Source organism: Rhea pennata, chromosome 2 (assembly GCF_028389875.1).
Source record: "Rhea pennata isolate bPtePen1 chromosome 2, bPtePen1.pri, whole genome shotgun sequence".
Classification (NCBI taxonomy): Eukaryota; Metazoa; Chordata; class Aves; order Rheiformes; family Rheidae; genus Rhea; species Rhea pennata.
Genome location: NC_084664.1, coordinates 93,259 through 114,308, shown reverse-complemented (window position 1 = coordinate 114,308; position 21,050 = coordinate 93,259). Strand labels below are relative to the sequence as shown.

The 21,050-nt window shown below is 42.4% G+C and overlaps 1 protein-coding gene across 6 annotated transcripts in view; it reads left to right on the top strand.

Annotated features, from left to right (window-relative positions):
* The window catches only part of SMARCD3 (SWI/SNF related, matrix associated, actin dependent regulator of chromatin, subfamily d, member 3), a 114,564-nt gene that overhangs the window by 75,666 nt on the left and 17,848 nt on the right, over positions 1–21,050 (top strand). For all 6 annotated transcript variants that reach the window (XR_009957523.1, XM_062568590.1, XM_062568591.1 and 3 more), the window contains 4 exons: positions 8,933–9,055; positions 10,444–10,539; positions 11,024–11,125; positions 15,071–15,232. Coding sequence is in view for 5 of the 6 variants with exons in the window: in XM_062568590.1 (XP_062424574.1) it covers positions 8,933–9,055; positions 10,444–10,539; positions 11,024–11,125; positions 15,071–15,232 (483 nt within the window). In the remaining variant the exon portion in view is untranslated. The remainder of the gene's footprint in view (positions 1–8,932; positions 9,056–10,443; positions 10,540–11,023; positions 11,126–15,070; positions 15,233–21,050) is intronic.

Below are 21,050 nucleotides of genomic sequence, written 5' to 3'. Positions count from 1 at the left end.
TCTGGGGATTCTTACATACTTCATTAGTTGATGGGACCACACCAATATGTGTTACTGTGTTATTTCTGTTCACTTATTGTCTGGATAGTTACTTGCTATCAGAAACTGTGCCCCTTGCCTTGCCACATTAAATTGCTTTTAAGGAGTTAGGGCTGGATCTATCCACCAGGGCAAAAGTTTATCACCTTCTGCATAAACAAGCAAAATGTGTGCATTCTTAACCTATCAAAAATTTGCTTAACTATTTGATGAGAACTGACATGCTTAAATCTTGTTTAACCCTCCCACTCTGCCCAGCTGCAGTGATGACAAGAATTGTGAGGCTGACATGGATCCAGGATCCATACAGTGCAAGAAGGCTTACCCTTTGTACTAAATACTTCTTAAGAAGGTGACAGAAACTATTGCAGAATATCTGCAATTGTAGGTAACAGTTCCGCCTAAGTTCCAGTAATTGGAGATCAGTTTATACTTGCACACAGAAAGGTCTGATATCTTTTTTAAAAATCTCATATATTGGTATAACTGGATTTTACTGGGATCTTTACGTATATACCCACTCTTTCCTCCTTCCTTTTTTTCTTAAGAAATAAAAGCTTTCAGCTTTAGTCCAAGAGCTGGTCATTGAAAATAGACAGATTCAGGCTAAAGTAATGTGCATATTTATGACCACTGCAGCAAGGTATCAGAGATGTAATAGATTTTTCATTATGTCACGTCCTTAAGTCAACATTGGATGTCCTTTAAAGAGAGCTGCCATGTTTGATGAGTGATTAGAGCCTGTGTTGCACAGGAAATCAAACCAGATCATAAAGTTTCTTCTGGCCTAAAAACCTGCACATTTTAAAGCAGTGTTTTTTGACAGTGAGTTTACACGCTAATTATGACTTGCTACGCTTTGTATAGCATATATATATATATATGTATATCCATTGATCAGATCTGAATTTACTGCCTTTTGGACTCATTTAGTGTATTCTGCTTTTTGCATTGTGAGACAAGGAAACACATAAACCCTTAGTCTCCTTCTTTAGACCAGCAAATATTTCAAATACGTCTTTCATGTTCTTCAATATTCTCTTCTCTAAGATAAAATTTTCTATACTCCCAGTCACTGCCCAAAGAGTTTTTCTGTACACCTAGCTATTCCTATCACCTGTCAGTATACACCTCTTGGTTCTGCAGTAGTGTTCCTGAGAGAGTACTGCATACAACTGCCAAATGGACCTGTATCACTGATTTTTGTAGACTATTATACACAATATTCTCCATTTTATTCCCTTATAGTATTTCTTTGGGGTTTGGGTCTTTTTTTGTTAATTGAAGTCTTCATAGAACTGTCTACAGATTTTTTTTCCTGTGTTTCAAACTCTTAAATATTGCATAGTTCCTTTTAGTCCTTTTAATAGTCACAATACATTCATATTCTACTAAGTCACTGATTTTCCTGGTTTGAGCTGGCCATTTTTAAGTTCTTGTCAATCTTTTCTGATCATGAATTACCTAACTAATTTTATTTCATCTGCAAATTTTGACAAATCTGTTTGCTACTTCGCTGGGTGAGTGATACCTCTGTATTCTAGTTTTGGTATGAACGTTCTCTGTTTCATTTAATTCTTCTATAATGATGACACTTGAGCACTTGCTACTAGTGATCACTATGTTTTTTGTCTCACCTGATTTCTGATCTCCTTGCTAATATATCTTTCACTTTCTTTTTGTTTCCTGAAAGTTTTTTTGTGAAACCACTAAACAGTTGCTCTCACAAATTTTCATCTTTCCTGTGCTTTGTGCATGAGGTTTTTATGCTATGCTGAGGTGCAGCAGGGAGGCCCATACTTAAGACATGCATACAGTTTTTAATACTATACCCAGGATCTGCATCCAGATTTCTTTGATTCAGTTAGCAATAGCTTATCTGTCTATGCCTTCTTTAATTTGTTTGAAGTCTCAGGCAAAACTTTCTTGGAAGAGTTCTGGAGGTACTGTGTTTTCCCTGAGAGTTCATTGAAAACTTTAAATGTGAGTCAGTAGAGATACTTGCCTTTGGAATGTCGCACAGATTTTGGTATCTTTCCAAATGCTTTGTTTCTGATTTGACATTTTGGGAACTTAATGCTAATGGGAACTGTAAAAATGTGTCAAAAGAAACTAGAGTTCCCTTTTTAAAGGATTTGATGGCTTTCCAGCATTTCTCCTCTTTACTTAAAGCTCTACTGAATTGTTTGAAAATGATATTGAAGAACTTGGAGAGAGAGAAGAAGCTATAGTTCTTTTCTTCCAGCATTCCTGTCAGCCTCCTGGTTGGATCTGTTTCATTCCACATGAGCTCTCCTACCATTTGTGCTGCTATCCTACCTAAGCCCTTTACTGTAGATTGTTGCTGACGTGACCAGTCTTCTGTCACATATGGTTCTTTTTCGCTTTTCTTTTTCTCAAGGAGAAATTGTAAATGAAATATAGTGCTTTGGGGGCAAGCTTTTCTTTTTAATAAGATTGCTATTTCAAGTTCATTTTGTTGAAGACAAGTCAAAGATGCATGTCTTCCATTTCAAGAATAAGCAAGTTAAGCATTTACTGATCTTTACACTGGAGGTTATTTGATTCACAGTCTTGACCAATCTCCATTAAGTTCCCCTCTGTCTTTGTGGGCAGTAAAACTTCAGTGTGTTTGAAGAGATTACCTGTGGTGCTTTCCTTTTACTCCAGAGCTGTAAGTTTTCCCTTCAGTAATTACTCTAGGTTCCTGAGAATCCTAGCAGTAAAAAACAAGGCCACAGATTTTTTTCCCTCTGTTCCTGAGAAGATGCCATACAGCGAGGAGGATAGGTATGACAGCCTTTCAGTAACCTGCATTACTAAAAAATCTTACAAAATTTTTGCCACTCCTCAAGAATCCTGGAGCCTGGAGACAAGAGAGAATGTCAGGAGAAAAGAAGACTCTCCCTTAGAATCATAGAATCATAGAATTGGTGAGGTTGGAAGGGACCTCCAGAGATCATCTAGTCCAACCTCCCTGCTCAGCAGGGTCACCTGACAGGGTGGCCTCCACCTGGACTCTGCACCACTGATGACGACCTTCTGAGCTCTGCCTTTCAGCCAGTTCTCAATCCACCTCTCTGTCCACTCATCTAACCCATGCTTCCAGAGCTTATCTGTGAGCAAGTTATGGGAGACAGTGTCAAAAGCCTTGCTGAAGTCAAGGTACACAACGTCCACTGCTCTTCCCTCACCTACCCAGCCAGTCATTCCATCATAGAGGGATATCAGGTTGGTTAAGCATGAGTTCCCCTTGGTGAATCCATGCTGCCTACTCCTGATCACCTTATTCTCCTCCATATGTCTGGAGATGACATCCAGGATGAGCTGTTTCATCACCTTTCCAGGGATGGAGGTGAGGCTGATGGGCTTATAGTTGCCTGGGTCCTCCTTCTTGCCCTTCTTAAAGCCTGGGGTGACACTGACTTTCTTCCAGTCCTCAGGCACCTCTCCACTTCTCCAGGACCTTTCAAAGATGATGGAGAGTGGCTTAGCAACAACATCCGCCAACTTTAGCCAAGTCAGCCTCACCTCCATCCCTGGAATTTGATAGCCTTCTATGATGAAATGACCGGCTGGGTAGATGAGGGAAGAGCAGTGGACGTTGTCTACCTTGACTTCAGCAAGGCTTTTAACACTGTCTCCCCTAACATCCTCCTAAAGAAGCTCTGGAATTGTGGGTTAGAGAAGCAGACAGAGAGCTGGATTGAGAACGGGCTGAAAGGCAGAGCTCAGACGGTCGTCATCAGTGGCATGGAGTCTAGTTGGAGGGCTGTGGCTAGTGGAGTTCCCCAGGGCTCAGTACTGGGTCCCATCCTGTTCAACTTCTTCATCAATGACCTGGATGAGGGGACAGAGTGCCTCCTCAGCAAGTCTGCTGGTGATACCAAGCTGGGAGGAGTGGCTGACGCACCAGAGGGCTGTGCTGCCATTCAGAGGGACCTGGAGAGGCTGGAGAGTTGGGCAGAGAGGAACCTCCTGAGGTTCAACAAGATCAAGTGCAGGGTCCTTCACCTAGGGAATAATAACCCTAGGCACCAGTACAAGCTGGAGGCTGACCTGCTCGTTAGCAGCTCTGCAGAGAAGGACCTGGAAGTGCTGGTGGATGACAGATTGACCATGAGCCAGCAGTGTGCCCTTGTGGCCAGGACGGCCAACAATATCCTGGGCTGCATTAGGCAGAGTGTTGCCAGCAGGTCGAGGGAGGTGATCCTGCCCCTCTACTCAGCCCTGGGGAGGCCTCATCTCGAGTACTGCGTCCAGTTCTGGGCTCCCCAGTTTTCTCCTAGTAGTGGAGAGAGTCCAGCGTAGGGCTACAAAGATGATCAGAGGGCTGGAGCATCCGCCCTATGAGGAACGGCTGTGAGAGCTGGGTCTGTTTAGCCTGGAGAAGAGAAGACTGAGGGGAGATCTTATCAATGTGTATAAGTACCTGAAGGGAGGGTGTCAAGAGGATGGGGCCAGACTCTTTCCGGATGTCCCATGTGACAGGACAAGAGGCAATGGTCAAAAACTGAACCATAGGAAGTTCCACTTGAAAACGTGGAAGAACTTCTTTCCTGTGAGAGTGACAGAGCATGGAACAGGTTGCCCAGAGAGGTTGTGGATTCTCCTTCTCTGGAGATACTCAGAACCCACCTGGATATGATCCTGTCTGACATTCTCTAGATGACCCTGCTAGAGCAGGGGTTTTGGACTAGATGTTCTCCAGAGGTCCCTTCTAAACTCAACTATTCTGTGATTCTGTGTGGTTGATACTCTTGTGAAACCCAGGAGTATGGCCAGTGAACTGCATGCAACAGTTTTGTGTGTGTATCTTCTGTCAAGGATACTTTATGGTCTGTATAGGGGCTAAAAATCTCCAGCCAGTGTCAGCTTTCTAGTCTTCTTCCTTGAGCTCAGCTTTGACTTCTGTATGATCTTTGAGGTGACATGGTCCAAGACTGGATAGCTTTATCATAGCAGTACAGCTGTAAGTACTGAAGTTGTTACTCACTGTGTAGATCCCTTCAGGAAGATTCAGACTATACCCTTGGATCTCTGCTAGAGTCTTGCTTCATCAGGTTAGATAGTAGTGTTTCACCGTTGACAGGAGGAAGATCCTAGTGGAGGAGAAGGAGCCTGCTGATCCAAAGAAAACACTCATTTGTAAGGATAAGGCTCTTATCTATGTTTTGTCAGAGATTTATAAGTGTATTATTTTGCAGTGCCACTACTCAAAGTAGGTGTTAGCACTATTGTTAATAACTATGCGCAAGGTAAGTTCCAATGTCTTTGTCTTATTCTTGGAACTGGAAGATGTTTTGCCAAGATAGTCAGCCTCTCAGAATTTCTTGAGATGAGCTGTTTTCAGATAGTTTTTACAGAGAGCCTGATAACACTAGACATGTATAAGGAAGAGGTGATAGCAGTAATCCTGGGAAGGACAGGAAGAAGAGAAAGATGCAGCAGCAGCTCCTAAGGGGACAGATAGAAGGACCTGGTGGCAGCAGCCTTAGAAAGGTATGTGTGGAGGCTGGAACATTTCCAGGTCAGCACAGTACTGCACAAAGGAGGATATGTTTGGCTGTTCAAGCAATGTTCATTGCCCAAACACCTTTCTAACAAATTTTTTAGACTGCTAACCAGCATGTCCATGACACAGATCTGGCTGCACCCTGCAGTTGAGATCTACAGCTACTGATTATGACAACTGTGATGAATGATACATATTTTCAGTTTACTATACTGTATTAGGTTCCTTTTAAAAGTGGTGGCTTGGTGGCAGAAGGGAAGGCTAATGTTTGCCATACTATAAGATGCACAGAGCCTGGTGGAGCCCTCAGCAGGAAGGGAGATTGTACCATCCTAAGTACAGGGTGGGGTAAATAGAAAGGGAAATAGAATGAGTAAGAAACCTAAAGCAAATGCAGAAACTTGGAGACTCCTGAGAGAAGTCAGGAGCACAAACACAGCTGGATCTGGGAGAATAAAAAGAGAGAATTTTCTGTGTCTCCCCAGAAATGACTATACAGAATTCTCTGAAACCCAGGAAATCACTGAGTGTTGCTGGACTAAGAGCAAGCCTGAAGAAGTGAACCATTTTCAAGGATATGTGGGCAGAGGAAAATTTGTTTACAAACTCTTTTTGTGTTTTTATACCATTTTAACCAACAAATGTGAATTTTCTGTGTTTGTGTTACCTTATTCCACTTTGTGTTCTAATAAAGATTTTAATTCAACTTAAAGCTGTCTTGGGGTTCTTAGCATACATCCTTTGAGGACAGAGTGCAGGCAAATGTATCTCAAAGCTCTGACCAAGTTGGAGTCCTGTTGCAGGTGCTCAGTTAGCCTGTTAGTTGATGTATTCTATGAGTGTTTATTATCAGTCAGGAGCAAGGATCTTTCTTTGTGTTGCATTTGGGAGAGCTCCAATCATAGCCTTGGTAGTGTTAAAAATTTGCAGTATCATTTGGATCAAAATCTGAAGACCACCTCTAGAGAGGAGGTTACACATTTTGCTCGTCAGAAGGAATTTCTTTGTTCAGCAGAAGCTAAAGGCACAGCATTCCAGAGTACTTACAGATTGTCAGTCCTGGCTAGGGTAGTGCCTGTAACATGGTGGATTCAAAGGCCAAATGGTTTTCAGTGTAAAATCGAGATACACAGAAAGCAGGACAAAAGGTAGATTTATAGTTGTTCTAAGTTTCTTTCCGATGGCAGTGTGGAAGAAGCGTGCTGATTTATAGGGATTACAGTGAGGAAAAGATTGTCTTCTCAAACTTGAGGGAGATAAAAGCATTCTTTGCATAGAAGAAAACATAGTAAATTGAAGAAAGAGACATGGGAGAAACAAACAAGTGGTATGCTGATTCTGACTTCGGCAGAGCTGAGAAAATATAGGGAACACAGCAGAAGACCAGTTCTGAAGTGTAAGCTGCATATGGCTTGTGCATGACTTGAATGATGAGGGGTTAGCAAAGGGAAACAGTGCAAAATATCAAAAAGAAGTATTTTGTGTTTCACAGTGGAATTAGACAATGTCAGGAACTCTGTTGTGGACTGTATGAGGAGCCTGAAAACTAGAATAAATGAAGAGAGCTAAAATATTCAGATCTGAACAAAGATGTTGTTGCAGTGGGTGATCTTGGTGAGGTAATGTCAGCCTTTGGAGGAAACACAGTTGCTACCTGGATATGATGAGATATGAGGAGGGAAGGAGATTTTTAGGGTAAAGGGGGAATGTAGATAGTGTCACTGGAAATCAGAAGGAGAGGAAATGGAATCAGTGATATAAATCTAAATTGTCAGTATAGCATCCAGGAGGAACTCTTAAGAAAACGGCAGCTTATGTACATAGATACAGTTTTGCAAATAATCCAGGTGGAGACAACATTTAGGAAAATGCATAAAATGTGCCAGTTAATTTGAAGAGTTGTGAATTTAGAAATGCAGAGTCCTTCACAAGTCCTCCACAGCAAAGAAAAATTCTAGGATGTTGAAAAAAAAATTATATAATGAAAAAGTAATTTAGCAACAAAAGTCCTGTAAGAAAGGACACAAAAACAATATGATTTTCCAGGAGTATTTTTGTTACCAATCTGTCTGGTCTTATCTATGTCAATCTTTCACTTTCTTGACTCCTGGCACTCCTAAAAATCCCTATTCCCCCTCACTGCATACTATTGGCATTCTTCCAGCAAACCTTTCCATTGTTGTCCTCTCTAGATTTGGCAAAAGTAAAGTCATTTCCCTATTCCACTTGGGCCATACGTCATTGCCTCCCATGTTCCCGTATTTCATGCCATGTCCAATTTTTAGATTCTTGCCCTGTAAATGTAATTGTATCTTCTGTTCTATAGACTTTCTTCTCTCCCATAGTTACGTATAGGTATATATATTTATGTATTTGTGTCAGTTTTATAAGACTACTCCTTTCTGAGGTTAGGTGAAGACTGTTCTGAATGTATGAATTTGATATTTTTAGATTTTTTGTCATTACGTTATAGACAGATATTTGGGATAGATTGCCAAAGAAATATTTGGCAATGTGTCTGCCACCTTTGGAAATCTATACATCGAAGTTAATGTCCAGGCTTTCCATATGCACATGGGAGGAGGGGAACTGAGGAATAAGATATCCATAAACCAGTACGTTGAGTGAGAAACTTTCTTGGTTGGTCTATAAAATGACAACAGGTGGGTTTGGTTCCATCTCTCAAAGTTTTGGGCACTAGACTTGGAGATGAAGCACAGTGCCTTCCTCCCCTCAGGTCTCACAGCAAGTTGGAGCTGCAGGTTGGGAAACCATAATGTTTAATTAGAGTAAAAGGGAATTAAATAGGAAGGTCAGGCAGTGTGTGAGTGGGTATGGGTATGTAGGAAGACAATTACCAGACTCTGCATGATGGTAGAATGAAGATGGGCACAGCTGTGCAGGGCATCTAATTTGCAGCATCAGCTGTGTTTGTGAATGTATTTACAAATCTGAACTGATGCAACTGTGAAAGACATTCATGAAGCAAGAGGTTGTCAGCTGAATCTTAGCAATCTAACCAATATCTAAACAGAAAGGGCATGATGTGTTGTTTTCCTTATAATGACTTCTCAAAGGTCTGGAAAAGAAGTACAGGTTATCTAGCCTTATGGGCTTGGCCCTTCAATCACTTGTCTTTCTCCACTTACAGCAAATTGTTTGCATTCCCAGAGGTTTTGGAAGGGAGTATCAGATTCAGCTCTTCAGTGAATTTTCTTATATATATATATATATATATATCCAAATATTGAGCTGTAATATGACCTGGTCCAACTGTACTAAACATGCAGAGTACCTAAATATCACCTTTCCTGTGGCTGCCTAAGGACTTGAGCTTGCGCTTGAAATGTAAATTTCTTTTCTCTATTTATTTAACAGCAAAAGCGGAAACTGAGACTTTACATCTCCAACACTTTTAATCCTGCAAAATCTGATGCTGATGACTCTGATGGCAGCATTGCATCATGGGAGCTACGAGTGGAGGGGAAACTCCTGGATGATGTATGATTTACCTATGCTTCACTGGGGCTGGCAAGGATCTAGAGACTGTCTTGTTACATGATAGACTTTGCTGAGGATACGAACTCTAGTAAAGGACATCTCTGAATGGCAGTATCAGCTTATTGCTTCTGGGTAGACACTATATCCAGCAGCAGGAGTGAGGGATAAAGCCATAATGGGAATGTTGGGAGAGAGCTAGGGAAGGCAGCAGGGTTAGGGTTAGGTCAGACTTAAAGAAGGAGTGGGATGGAGAGGACAGTGCTGAGACTATTAGTTTTCTTTAAAGATAGGGCAGGATTCCAGCTATGCAAGATGTGATAGATCAGGTATGTAGCAGGCTTGCTTCCTGTGAGATATAGGATAACAAAGACAAAAGGTTAGTTCTTTTTCTAAGGGAGTGCAAGAAGATGTAGGAATGGTCAGAGCAAGAATGGAATAAAAGTTTCATCATCCTGAAGTGCTCAGAAGACTCAGTTATGGAATTCAGATTTTTCTGGGAAGGCTGGAATTCCATAACAAAGATGTCATTTACTTACAGAGACTTCACAAGCTGAGCGTGATATAACGGATGGAGAACATAGATAGGTGAAGAAGGCAAGGCTTTCAAGACATGTCTGTCTGTTTGGAGATACTTGTGCATGTATCAGAATGATAGTCTTGCTAGAAGATGAAAGAGTAACAAAGTGCAACATCTGGAAGTTGAAGTTAGACAAAATTAGAAATTAAAACATCTGCTTTAACAAAGGAAGCACTTACTTGTTGGAACAACTTGGATTTAGGGTGGCTTCTCAGTCACTGGCAAATTTTAAATTGAAGGAGGATGTATTTCCAAAAGTTCTTTGCATTAAAGAGGAAGAAATTCACTGAAATCCTCAAGACTGTATTCTGTAAAAAGTCATAGTACCTGATCATAGAGCTCACAGCTTTTAATTTAGAATATAGGATCTGTCTAGTAAACAGCAAATACTGATAATTAAATGGAAACACAAAATCTGAAAGAAAATACTTTTACTTAGTGCGTGATTAATTTGTAAAATTTACTGCCACATGATTATTCTGACCAAGAATTTAGCATTCATTAAAAAATACACGTCATTAAATTAAAAAGCATATGGTGTCCTTGTTCAGGTCACAAGTCAGTCTTTTCTGATGAGTTTAAAATAGAGTCAGGGAAATCTTTCCTTAAGTGCATACTGTTCCACAATTGCCAAGATTCTTGCATCTTTCTCTGCTTTTGGCAGCTGCCAAAGGGAAAGCTCAATTAGATTGATCACACATGTGGTTCCTCTGGGAATTAATGCTTACGAGAAGGAGAAAGCCTGAGAAGGAAGCACCAAACACAAGCTAATATGTGTAATCTTTAACATTTATTTCTTCTGTTTATACAGCTCAGCAAACAGAAGCGTAAGTTTTCCTCTTTTTTTAAGAGTTTGGTCATTGAACTCGACAAAGATCTTTATGGACCTGACAACCATCTTGTGGAGGTAGGATGCTCAATGCGTTGTTTGCATACAAACATGATATTAGCACAAATAAACAGTTATGCATCCATGGTCTGTCATGTTTAAATTATCTTGCATTCATTATCTCATTTAAAGTACAGTCAAAGTTTTCAAAATTCCAAAATTTTGGTATTTTTAAGAATGTTTATTAACAGAATCTATACAGTATTGAAACATATTTTTAGTAGTAAAATAGTACAAGTTGATAACAGAATGTATGAAATGATGAGAAATGTGTGTGCATTTTCCTGAGCAGTAATGTCTACTGACATCAGAATATGTTGTGCACTAAAGCAGGTTTGTAAGGGGAGAGAAAAGTTTAATTTTTTTTTAGTTGCAAGAACTTCAGAAGGCTTGATACCTGTCTTATTCTCATGTGGCGTAATGTGCAGATAAACACTGATGAACATACAGAGCTTCCCATATCTTAGAGAAAACAGGACTTACTCTGTTTTTCCTTTGACAGTGGCACAGAACTCCTACAACACAGGAGACTGATGGCTTCCAGGTGAAGAGACCTGGTGATGTCAGCGTGCGGTGCACATTACTCCTCATGTTAGATTACCAGGTCAGTGCTCTGCTCTTGGTATGGAGAATACAGACATTGGGGCACAATGTAATAGAGCAAATTCACCCTGTCACATACATCAGAAAACAATATACTTGGACTCTGAATGTCAAATATTCCAAAGAGGTTAGAATGATACCAAATTAACTGACAGATTATTTAAAATGCAAAGGGGACATCAAGTAAATTTCTGGTATAGTCTAGTAAAGAATTGTTCTTGGCACTATGATAATTAATATTTACATTGGCCACCTTCAAGGAGGTATAAACTGTTTATTAGTAAATAATATATTGAGTAAAATAATAATAAATTAGTAAGTAAATAAATTTGAAGTTTAGGTGTGGTAAACAGTGAAAAGATTATTTATACCAAATTATCTCTAGATTATTTTGTAAAATGAACATTAGCAAGAATAATTTTTTTATTATGAGCGTTGTAAAGTCTTACTGCTAATAACAAAAGATGAAGGCTGTACATACAGGATAGGGAACTGCATCTTAAATTGCAGTGACTATGAAGTCAAAGCTCAAAGTCTTGGGCTTCTTAGAGAACAGTCAGATATGTGTAATGAATTCTGTGTAAGGTCCTACATAATGCAATTGAAAGGAGTGCCACTTTTGCTAGTGGTAGCTGAACTAGCTGTGTACCTTTGGCAGCCGTATTTCATAGCAGACCACACAGCTTTCCTAAGTTATTAAATTTTGATTACATTGTCACTTTAATCTGGCATAAAGCAACATTGCCCCTGCAAGGGTAGACTTGCCATCATTCTTACTCCTTGCTAGGCATTCCTGCTTCCTCTCTTTTGTTGGGATTTGTTTTATTCTACTAGTAGTATTTGTGGGCTGAACTATTATGCAAGTCATAGAACTGATCCATTTGAAAGCTAACAAAACTTTCTTCTAAATCAGTTCCCTGATCCCAGTCACAGCAAACGAACAAACAAACAAACAAGAACCCCAATAAGCAAAATTAGGGCATTCTGTCTTGCGACAGAGGAAGAAAAGGTTCCTGCGCACAGTTTCAAACTGTTTTAAGCTGATGTAAGACTGAAACTGCTCCAAGGAAGCACTTTCATTTCATTCATGAATGTGCACTAGCAGTCTCCATTCTCTTAGAATGAGCAATTATGCAGCTTTGCAGCTGTGGAGCTCACTGATCTGACTGAAACCATCCTTGAAAGAAATATTACTGTCCAAAGGAAAGGGACAGAAATGCACTACTGAGAACAGGCAGGACCTCTCTTTTCGATGGCTGTTCAGTCTTAGATGCACTTTGACTATAAAACCCTAAGAATTTGTTCTGTGTCATTCTGTTCCCCCACGCAAATAGCACCCAAGATAAAGACATCCCATTTTATGGTTGTAGAGAGAAAATTCTATTACATTTTGAGAGTATATGAGCTGACTGAGATGCTGAAATGGCCAGTGATAATCTTTATTACTAAGAAAATATGATGAGGTTTGTTATGCTTACCATTATTACAAATTCATGCTGTTAAATAAATGTTCTCTTTTGCTTAAATTTTGTCTTGTTACAAAACTGACCGTGGGTGACTTGGCACCCAACAGTCACTCTTGTCCAATAATGTGGCAAATACTAAATGTGAGTGCATTTGAAGAGGCACCAAATGCCAAGGTATCCAAGGAGTATATATTATTAGAGATGCTGGTTAGGGTCATTGAAGACTATCACAGAAGTCAGGAGCAGAAGAACTATATTTCGTTGATTGGTTGTGGTTGGATAAACTTCTGGTATGCAGCAGTATGGTGGGCACATTCCTGAGAAATGGAGTTCTGAAGGAGTTTGTCAATGTGAGACAACCGAGCAGTCACTAGCAACAGCAGACGCATCATCCTGACTTCTTTCTCTCTATCTGTGGTCAGCTGCCAGTAACTCAGAGGAAGGACCATTCTTCTCCTCCGTACTACTTGAAGTCAATGTGTGTGTTGAGGGGAAAAGGGAAAATTCTTCCCTGATTCTGCATGCAACTTGTTGTTACCTGAAACATGTGACTGATGCTCTGCGTGTATAGCATATGTACAATGTCCCTCTGTCCTTTCAAACCCTGTGGAGGTAGCTCCATTTTTGACCTCTAGGAAAGCTTATTCAATCTTACCATCTTTCTATAGCTTATTGAGCTTCATCCTAATTCCTGCTATGCTGTTTAAAAGTCTGTTGTAGGAGCTCACTCCTGATTGTAAAATTAAATTTCATTATGTTGCTGAAAAATCTCAGAGTAACTGCTTCTAACAATCTCAAAAGTGAGGAAACATTAAGAAAATGAATGTATTTTATTCTCATCTTTAGACAGAAGTTGAATTATGAGCACAGTGATCCCCACAGGTGCTGAGCTGGGAGAGGGCCTTCTGGGAGCTGCTCTGGCAGAGGTCTATCCTCTTCTCTCATGAACCTCTCAATAACCTTCCTTCCATACACAGATTTTTTTTGATCTCTCTAGGAGATGCCCTGTGCTGGCAGCTGTAATGCAAGGGATCAGGCAGGGCTTTAGCCTGCATTCAATGGGACTTCATGGTCCAGTACCAACAGAGTAATTGGGGTGCAAGTGCTGTTGAGTGAGTGGTACCAGACCACTCATACTTAGAGCAGAAACACCTATCAATACAAACAAAGAGCAAAGACTTTTTTGTAGATAAGTTTCAGCAGTTGGTAGGGCTGCAGTACTACCCTGCAGTTGCCAGTAGGAGGGCTCCCTCAAGACCCTGTGTCTGCAGTTCCTTGGAGTAAGCTTATACAACATGATTGCAGAGAGGTCTCAACTTTTAAGGCTCCACAGAGCATAGACAGGGAGCCAGGAATTTAGGACCTGTGCAACCTGGAGGCAGTTCTACTGCCTGTATCCTTCGTTTAGCCATGCCTTAGGCTAAAACCTGCACTTATCCATGCCTAAATCTTGTTCTTACTAGAAACCGTTCCAGTTCAGGTAAAACTCTGTGCATGGATACATAGCCTGATGATCAAGACTGGGGCTGTAGCATTCTCTGTGGAGCAGTATTATACAGTGGTTTCATCATTGGGTCTGGGATTCAGGAATCCTGAGAGTAATCCTGTCATACAGGTGTACATATGTTTTACCTTTCATTAGACATAGGCACTTTGGGCCCAACACTGTCTCATTATTCGGTGCTTTGAACACTGATGTCCTAGTTCTTATAATGGGCAACAGTGCTAGCTCAATGAAAATAAATTATGAGAAAATGAGTGTTAGTTTCAACAAATTTAGTGAGTTCAAGTAAAGGTGGATGACCAGGAGCAGTCATGTAGAATGGATGGCAAGAAGCAGCATGAAGCGTGATCCAAGAGCAGCTTATTCTCAATCTGTAGCTATGACTTTAAAACACCTTTTTTTGGTAACTTCACAATTTTAACTAAAGGGTTTAATGTGTACTTTATTGATTAGCTTGGCACATTGGTAGGCTCATTCTACAAGCAAAGGGCTACTAAATCTATGTTCATTAATGAGTTTCACCAATCTTATAACTAAAGGCAAGAAAAAGACTGGATGTGTGTCCAGTCATAAGATTTTCCTTCATGTCATTGAGCAGAGTGCAAATGGCATTAGTGGCATTTAGAGTGATTCCCACTAATGCCTGCTGAACCTCATTGGTATTTGACATATTTCTAATGACTGTCACTTCAATCTTTTCTGTCCACATGGCAAAAGTCATAGTATCCCTTTGCTAATAATGTACCTGGAATTGAATGAGCCACAGAGGTTCAGCTTTACTTTCATCCTGAGACATAGTTCTTCCAGAACATGATGGAGGTACACATCTGAACAACTTGTATTTCTGTAAACTCTGCCATTGAGTTGGGTATTTCTTCTGAGAAGCAAAGTCCCTGGAGAATTAAAACCAAAACTTTAAACCTGTGCATGTGTCTGTTTTTTTCTCCATCTCCCTCTCCTTCTCTTTTTGCCATAGCCTCCACAGTTTAAATTGGATCCACGATTAGCCCGTTTGCTGGGGATACACACACAGACCCGATCAGCCATCATCCAGGCTCTCTGGCAGTACATCAAAACAAACAAGCTGCAAGATTCCCATGATAAGGAATACATTAACTGCGACAAATACTTCCAGCAGGTAACTCCTTTTTGGATGCAGTACCTCTTCAGAGGCAGATTATAATATCTTTTCACAAATTTTGGATGAGCGGAAGATACTGAATTGTATTTTCCCTTAATAATTTGCAGTTTTTTCAGTACTGAAGAGCTTTCAGCAGACCCTACTACTAATGTAACAAGCACCCTCCTCAGGTGCCAGCATTGTCAAAAAATGTATCTAGTGGTTCATCACTCCCACACCAGTTATGGCCTTCCAGAGAGAAGAACCTTGTCACTGTCTTGAGTACACCTTTTCTTTTTTTTTTTTTTTTTTGACTATACCATTTTGTACCAATAAACGTCAAATAATCTGCTGATTCTGAATGACAGATCATATAGAGACATGTTTGCATTTTTTCCCCTTCTCTTCTTGCCGTCTATGAAAAGCAGAATATATGGCAGATACAATTAGAAAGCCAACTTTTCCTAAATCTGTTTCAAATTATAAGGTACCCTCAATGAACTGCATGATGTTTTGAAAGTGACACATTAAGATTTTTTTCTTCCACAACAGCTTCTAGAATTAACCAAAAAGATCACTCAAATGCATCTCCACCTTTTCTGTTAATAAGATTACATTTATTTTGTACGGATAATGTTATGTGAGCTATCACAGTCTCTGTGGGCTTTGTTTTTCTCTAGCTTCAGCATATCAAACTTATTTTGAAAGTACCTGAAGGTGGTGTTTGTGACATACTCCTGCCTAGGGAAAGTGCTAACGGATATGATAAGTGTATAGTATTTGAATGGGCATGGGGTGTGCATACTGTAATTAGTGTGTCCTGGTTTTCTTTTTAACCATTTGTTTGCAGTTATTCATCTCCCTTCCACCACTACATTTTGTAGTGACTAATGCTTGGAATAACACTAAAGACAGCGCTGGACTGTTGAACATTTGAGGAAAATAATCCTGAGATTTTAAGTATTTTTAGGAATATAGAACCAAAGTGATCTTCTGGATTGTGTAGTCTATCCTCCTGTTTTTCTTGAGAACTACAGTATGTAATCTTTTTCATACATTGTGGAAATTCCATCATAAAAAAATGTAAGAATTTTTGTAAGAATTAGTAGTCTGTTCACTCTGATGCTTAGGTCATTTGATCTCGATTTATCTGTAGCCAACTTTGTTTGGTTTGTGTCAGCCTGAAGAAGAGGTGATTAGAGGAAGGGGGGTGAAAAAGATTTGAAAAATCATAAGCGGAATAGAAAAGGTGAACAAGGAGTGATTGTTTATTGCTTCCTTTAATAAAAAATAAGAGGTCATTAGCTGAAACTGGCAGGTTGCAAATTGAAAAGCAATAAAGCAGAGTTAAATTTGGAACTGCTTGTGCTAGGACATCACAGATGATAAAAATGTATATGGATTCAAAAAGTGATAAGACAAATTAATGGAAAAGAATTCTAGTGCTATTATAAATACAGTGTAACTGCAAGTTGAGAGAAGGTTGAGAGAATCTTTTGGGATGTACCAGTATATCTTTCCCCTGTTCTTATATTCTTACATTCAAGCATATGCTTTTGGCCACTCTCAAGGGCAGGGTTTTGTGTCAGATGACACAAATTTTTGTCTAACCCAGTACAGCAGGCTATACCTTACAAGAGTGCAGAAGAGCCCTTTCATTTTTGTGCTTCAATATATTTTCATTTTCAGTGTAACATTAAGTACTTGTTAGAATGAGAGCTTGCTGGAACCATCTTCTCTTCCTGTACCTTCCAAGGACCTATTAGCTCGTAGGTCTCCTTTGTATTGGAGCATATAGCCTTCAGGAATACCATCAGACCATAATTGCCCTACATCTTCTCATTTTCAGATAATCAGTCAGATGAGAGAGTTGAGAAGTAGCAGATTTCTCTTGAACTGATTTCTCTTTGAGAGCACAGCTAACAGAGGCAGCCAACAGACACAGCAGTTTGCATAGCAGTTTGCGCAGGAGGAGCGCAGTTAGGTGCAAGAGGACATCTTCCAGTGCCACTAGCGCCCATTCTTGCTAACATGGTTGTAACTCGCCGTAAAGCTTATTTGCCAGTGGCTGTGGGAACTGCTGTATCAGCTGTGTCAGAAGTGTCAACACAGACAGAGCCTCTTGTAGCAGATGCTGCCTTACAGGTCCCAGGCTGCAGGGAGTGCTTGGAGCCTCTCCAGAGGGCCTGGACTGATGGTCTGCCCTCCTGCAAGAAGTGTGCTGCTGTTGAGGATTTGTGTTGTCAAGTCAGGAAGTTGTGGGATGAAGTCCGTAGACTGCGAAACATGCATGAAAGTGAGCAGGAGACAGACAGGGCGTCCTCAGAGACCATGCTGCTCCTGGAGTCCCAATCCCCCGCAGCAGGCGAGTTGCTGGAAGATTCTGTGAAGTGTGAAATAGTACAGCACAGCAAAAAGAAGAAAGGCCCCTAATCCTCCTGTAGACCTGGAGTCACAGTTGAAGAACAGGTTTAGTGCACTCCAGGATGAGGAGAACCCATACTTAGCCTCAAGGGAAGCAACTGAGCTGCCTGAGCCTTGTGCCTTGTGTGACCACTCGGAAGAGGCAACGAGTGGTTGTAGTGGGTGATTCCATGCTGAGGGGGACAGAGGTACCTATCTGCCGACCTGACCCCTCCTCTAGAGAGGTTTGCTGCCTGCTGGGGGCAAGGATACGAGATGTGACCGAAAGGCTACCAAGGACTGTACGCTCATCAGATTACTACCCTCTGCTGCTCTTTCACGTGGGTGCTAATGATACAGAGAGCAAACTAGAGACAATCAGGGAAGATTTCAAGGCCTTGGGCACAGTGGCCAAGGGGCTGGGAGCCCAGGTGGTCTTCTCATCGGTCCTGCTGACGAGGGGGAGGCATGGGAGGAGAAGTAGGAAGATTTCCCAAATCAACAACTGGCTACACCGTTGGTGTTGGCAACAGGGTTTTGGATTCTATGACCATGGAACATTGATGACCAACAGCTGGTGGGGAGAGATGGGATTCACCTCACCAAGCAGGGCACATTTGCCTTCGCAAACGGGTTGGCCAGCCTAGTAAAGAGGGCTTTAAACTAGGTAGGAGGGGGGGTGGGAGGGGTGTCATACAGACAGGGTAGACAACAAAACACAAGTTGGGTTGGGGGGGCGTCCAGTGGATGCATGCAGCTGGGGATGTGCGTTCGGGACATGGCTATGGGAGACTCCTGTACACCCTTCCTGGGAAACCTGCAGGCATGACCACCTCTTTAAGATGCATGTATACCAATGCATGCAGCATGGGGAACAAACAGGAGGAGCTGGAGATCTGTGTGCGATCTCAGGGCCATGATCTCGTTGCAGTCACAGAGACATGGTGGGATAAATCTCATGACTGGAATGCTGCCATGGATGGATATGTGCTTTTTAGGAGAGACAGGCCAGGAAGGCGAGGCGGTGGAGTTGCTGTTTATGTGAGAGAGAACTGGAATGCATCGAGCTCTGCCTAGGCAGGGAGGAGAAGGAGGAGGCAGTTGAGAGCTTATGGGTGAAGATCAAAGGGCAGGCTAGTATGGGGGATGCTGTTGTGGGTGTCTACTACAGGCCACCTGACCAGGAAGAGAAAGTTGATGAGGCCTTCTATAGACAGCTGGAGGTAGCGTCAGGATCACAGGCCCTGGTTCTCATGGGGGACTTCAACCACCCTGACATCTGCTGGAGGGACTACACAGCAAGGCACAAACAGTCCAGGAGGCTCCTGCAATGCATCGATGATAACTTCTTGTCACAAATGGTGGAGGAGCCTACAAGGAAGGGTGTCCTATTGGACCTAGTCCTTACCAACAGAGAGGGACTGGTTAGAGATGTGAAGGCTGGGGGCAGCCTTGGCTGCAGTGACCACAAGACGGTGGAGTTCAGGATCCTGCAGGAAAGAACTAAGGCAACAAGTAGGATTGCAACCCTGGACTTCAGGAGAGCAGACTTTGGGCTCTTCAGAGACCTAATTGGAAGAATCCCATGGGTTAAGGCCCTAGAAGGGAGAGGGTCCAGGAGAGCTGGCTAATATTCAAACATCACTTCCTCCGAGCTCAAGAGCGGTGCATCCCTATGAGTAAGAAATGCAGCAGAAGGGGCAGGAGACCTGCATGGGTGAGCAAGGAGCTCCTGGCCAAATTCACACAGAAGAAGAAAATACACAGAATGTGGAAGAGGGGACAAGCTACTTGGGAGAATTATAGGAATGCAGTCAGAGTATGTAGAGATGCTGCGAGGAAGGCTAAGGCCCAGCTGGAATTGAGTCTGGCAAGGGATGTCAAGGACAAGAGGAAGGGCTTCTTCAAATACATCAGCAGCAAGAGGAGGACTAGGAAAATGTTGGCCCGCTACTGAACGGGGTGGGGGCCCTGGTGACAAGGGATGCAGAGAGGGCAGAATTACCAAATGCCTTCTTTGCTTCAGTCTTCACTGCTAAGGGCAGCCCCCAGGAATCCTGCAGCCTGGACATGAGAGAGAAAGTCCAGAGAAGGGAAGACTTTCCTTTGGTTGAGGAGGAAAGGATTAGAGACCTTCCGGGCAGGCTAGACATCCACAAATCCATGGGCCCGGATGGGATGCACCCACGGGTAACTGAGGGAGCTGGCAGATGTTGTTGCCAGGCCCCTCTCCATCATCTTGGAAAGGTCCTGGAGAAGTGGAGAGGTGCCTGAAGACTGGAAGAAAGCCAGTGTCACTCCAGTCTTCAAGAAGGGCGAGAAGGAGGACCCAGGCAACTACAGGCCAGTCAGCCTCACCTCCATCCCTGGAAAGGTGATGGAACAGCTCATTCTGGATGTCATCTCCAGACATATGGAGGAGAAGAAAGTGATCAGGAGTAGGCAGCATGGATGCATCAAGGGGAACTCATGCTTAACCAATCTGATATCCCTCTATGATAGCATGACTGACTGGGTAGATGAGGGGAGAGCAGTGGACGTTGTCTACCTTGACGTCAGCAAGGCTTTTGACACTGTCCCCTATAACATCCTCCCAGATAAACTCTGGAAGCATGGGTTAGGTGAGTGGACAGTGAAGTGGATTGAGAACTGGCTGAAAGGCAGAGCTCAGAGGGTCGTCATCAGTGGCACGGAGTCTAGTTGGAGGCCTGTGGCTAGTGGAGTTCCCCAGGGCTCAGTACTGGGTCCCATCCTGTTCAACTTCTTCATCAATAACCTGGATGAGGGGACAGAGTGCTTCCTCAGCAAGTCTGCTGATGATACCAAGCTGGGAGGAGTGGCTGACATACCTGAGGGCTGTGCTGCCATTCAGAGAGATCTGGAGAGGCTGGAGAGTTGGGCAGAGAGGAACCTCCTGAGGTTCAACAAGGTCAAGCGCAGAGTCCTGCACCTAGGGAAGAATAACCCTAGGCACCAGTACAAGCTGGAGGCTGACCTGCTCGTTAGCAGCTCTGCAGAGAAGGACCTGGGAGTGCTGGTGGATGACAGATTGACCATGAGCCAGCAGTGTGCTGTTGTGGCCAAGAAGGCCAATGGTCTCCTGGGGTGCATTGGGAAGAGCGTTGCCAGCAGGTCGAGGGAGGTGATCCTGCCCCTCTTCTCAGCCCTAGGGAAGCCTCATCTTGAGTACTGCATCCAGTTCTGGGCTCCCCAGTACAAGAGAGGCATGGAGCTACTGCAGAGAGTCCAGCATAGGGCTACAAAGATGAGCAGAGAGTCCTGGAGAGAGACTGGAGCACCTGCCCTATGAGGAACGGCTGCAAGAGCTGGGCCTGTTTAGCCTAGAGAAGAGGAGACTGAGGGGGAATCTTATGAGTGTGTACAAGTACCTGAAGGGAGGGTATCAAGGGGATGGGGACAAACACTTTTCAGT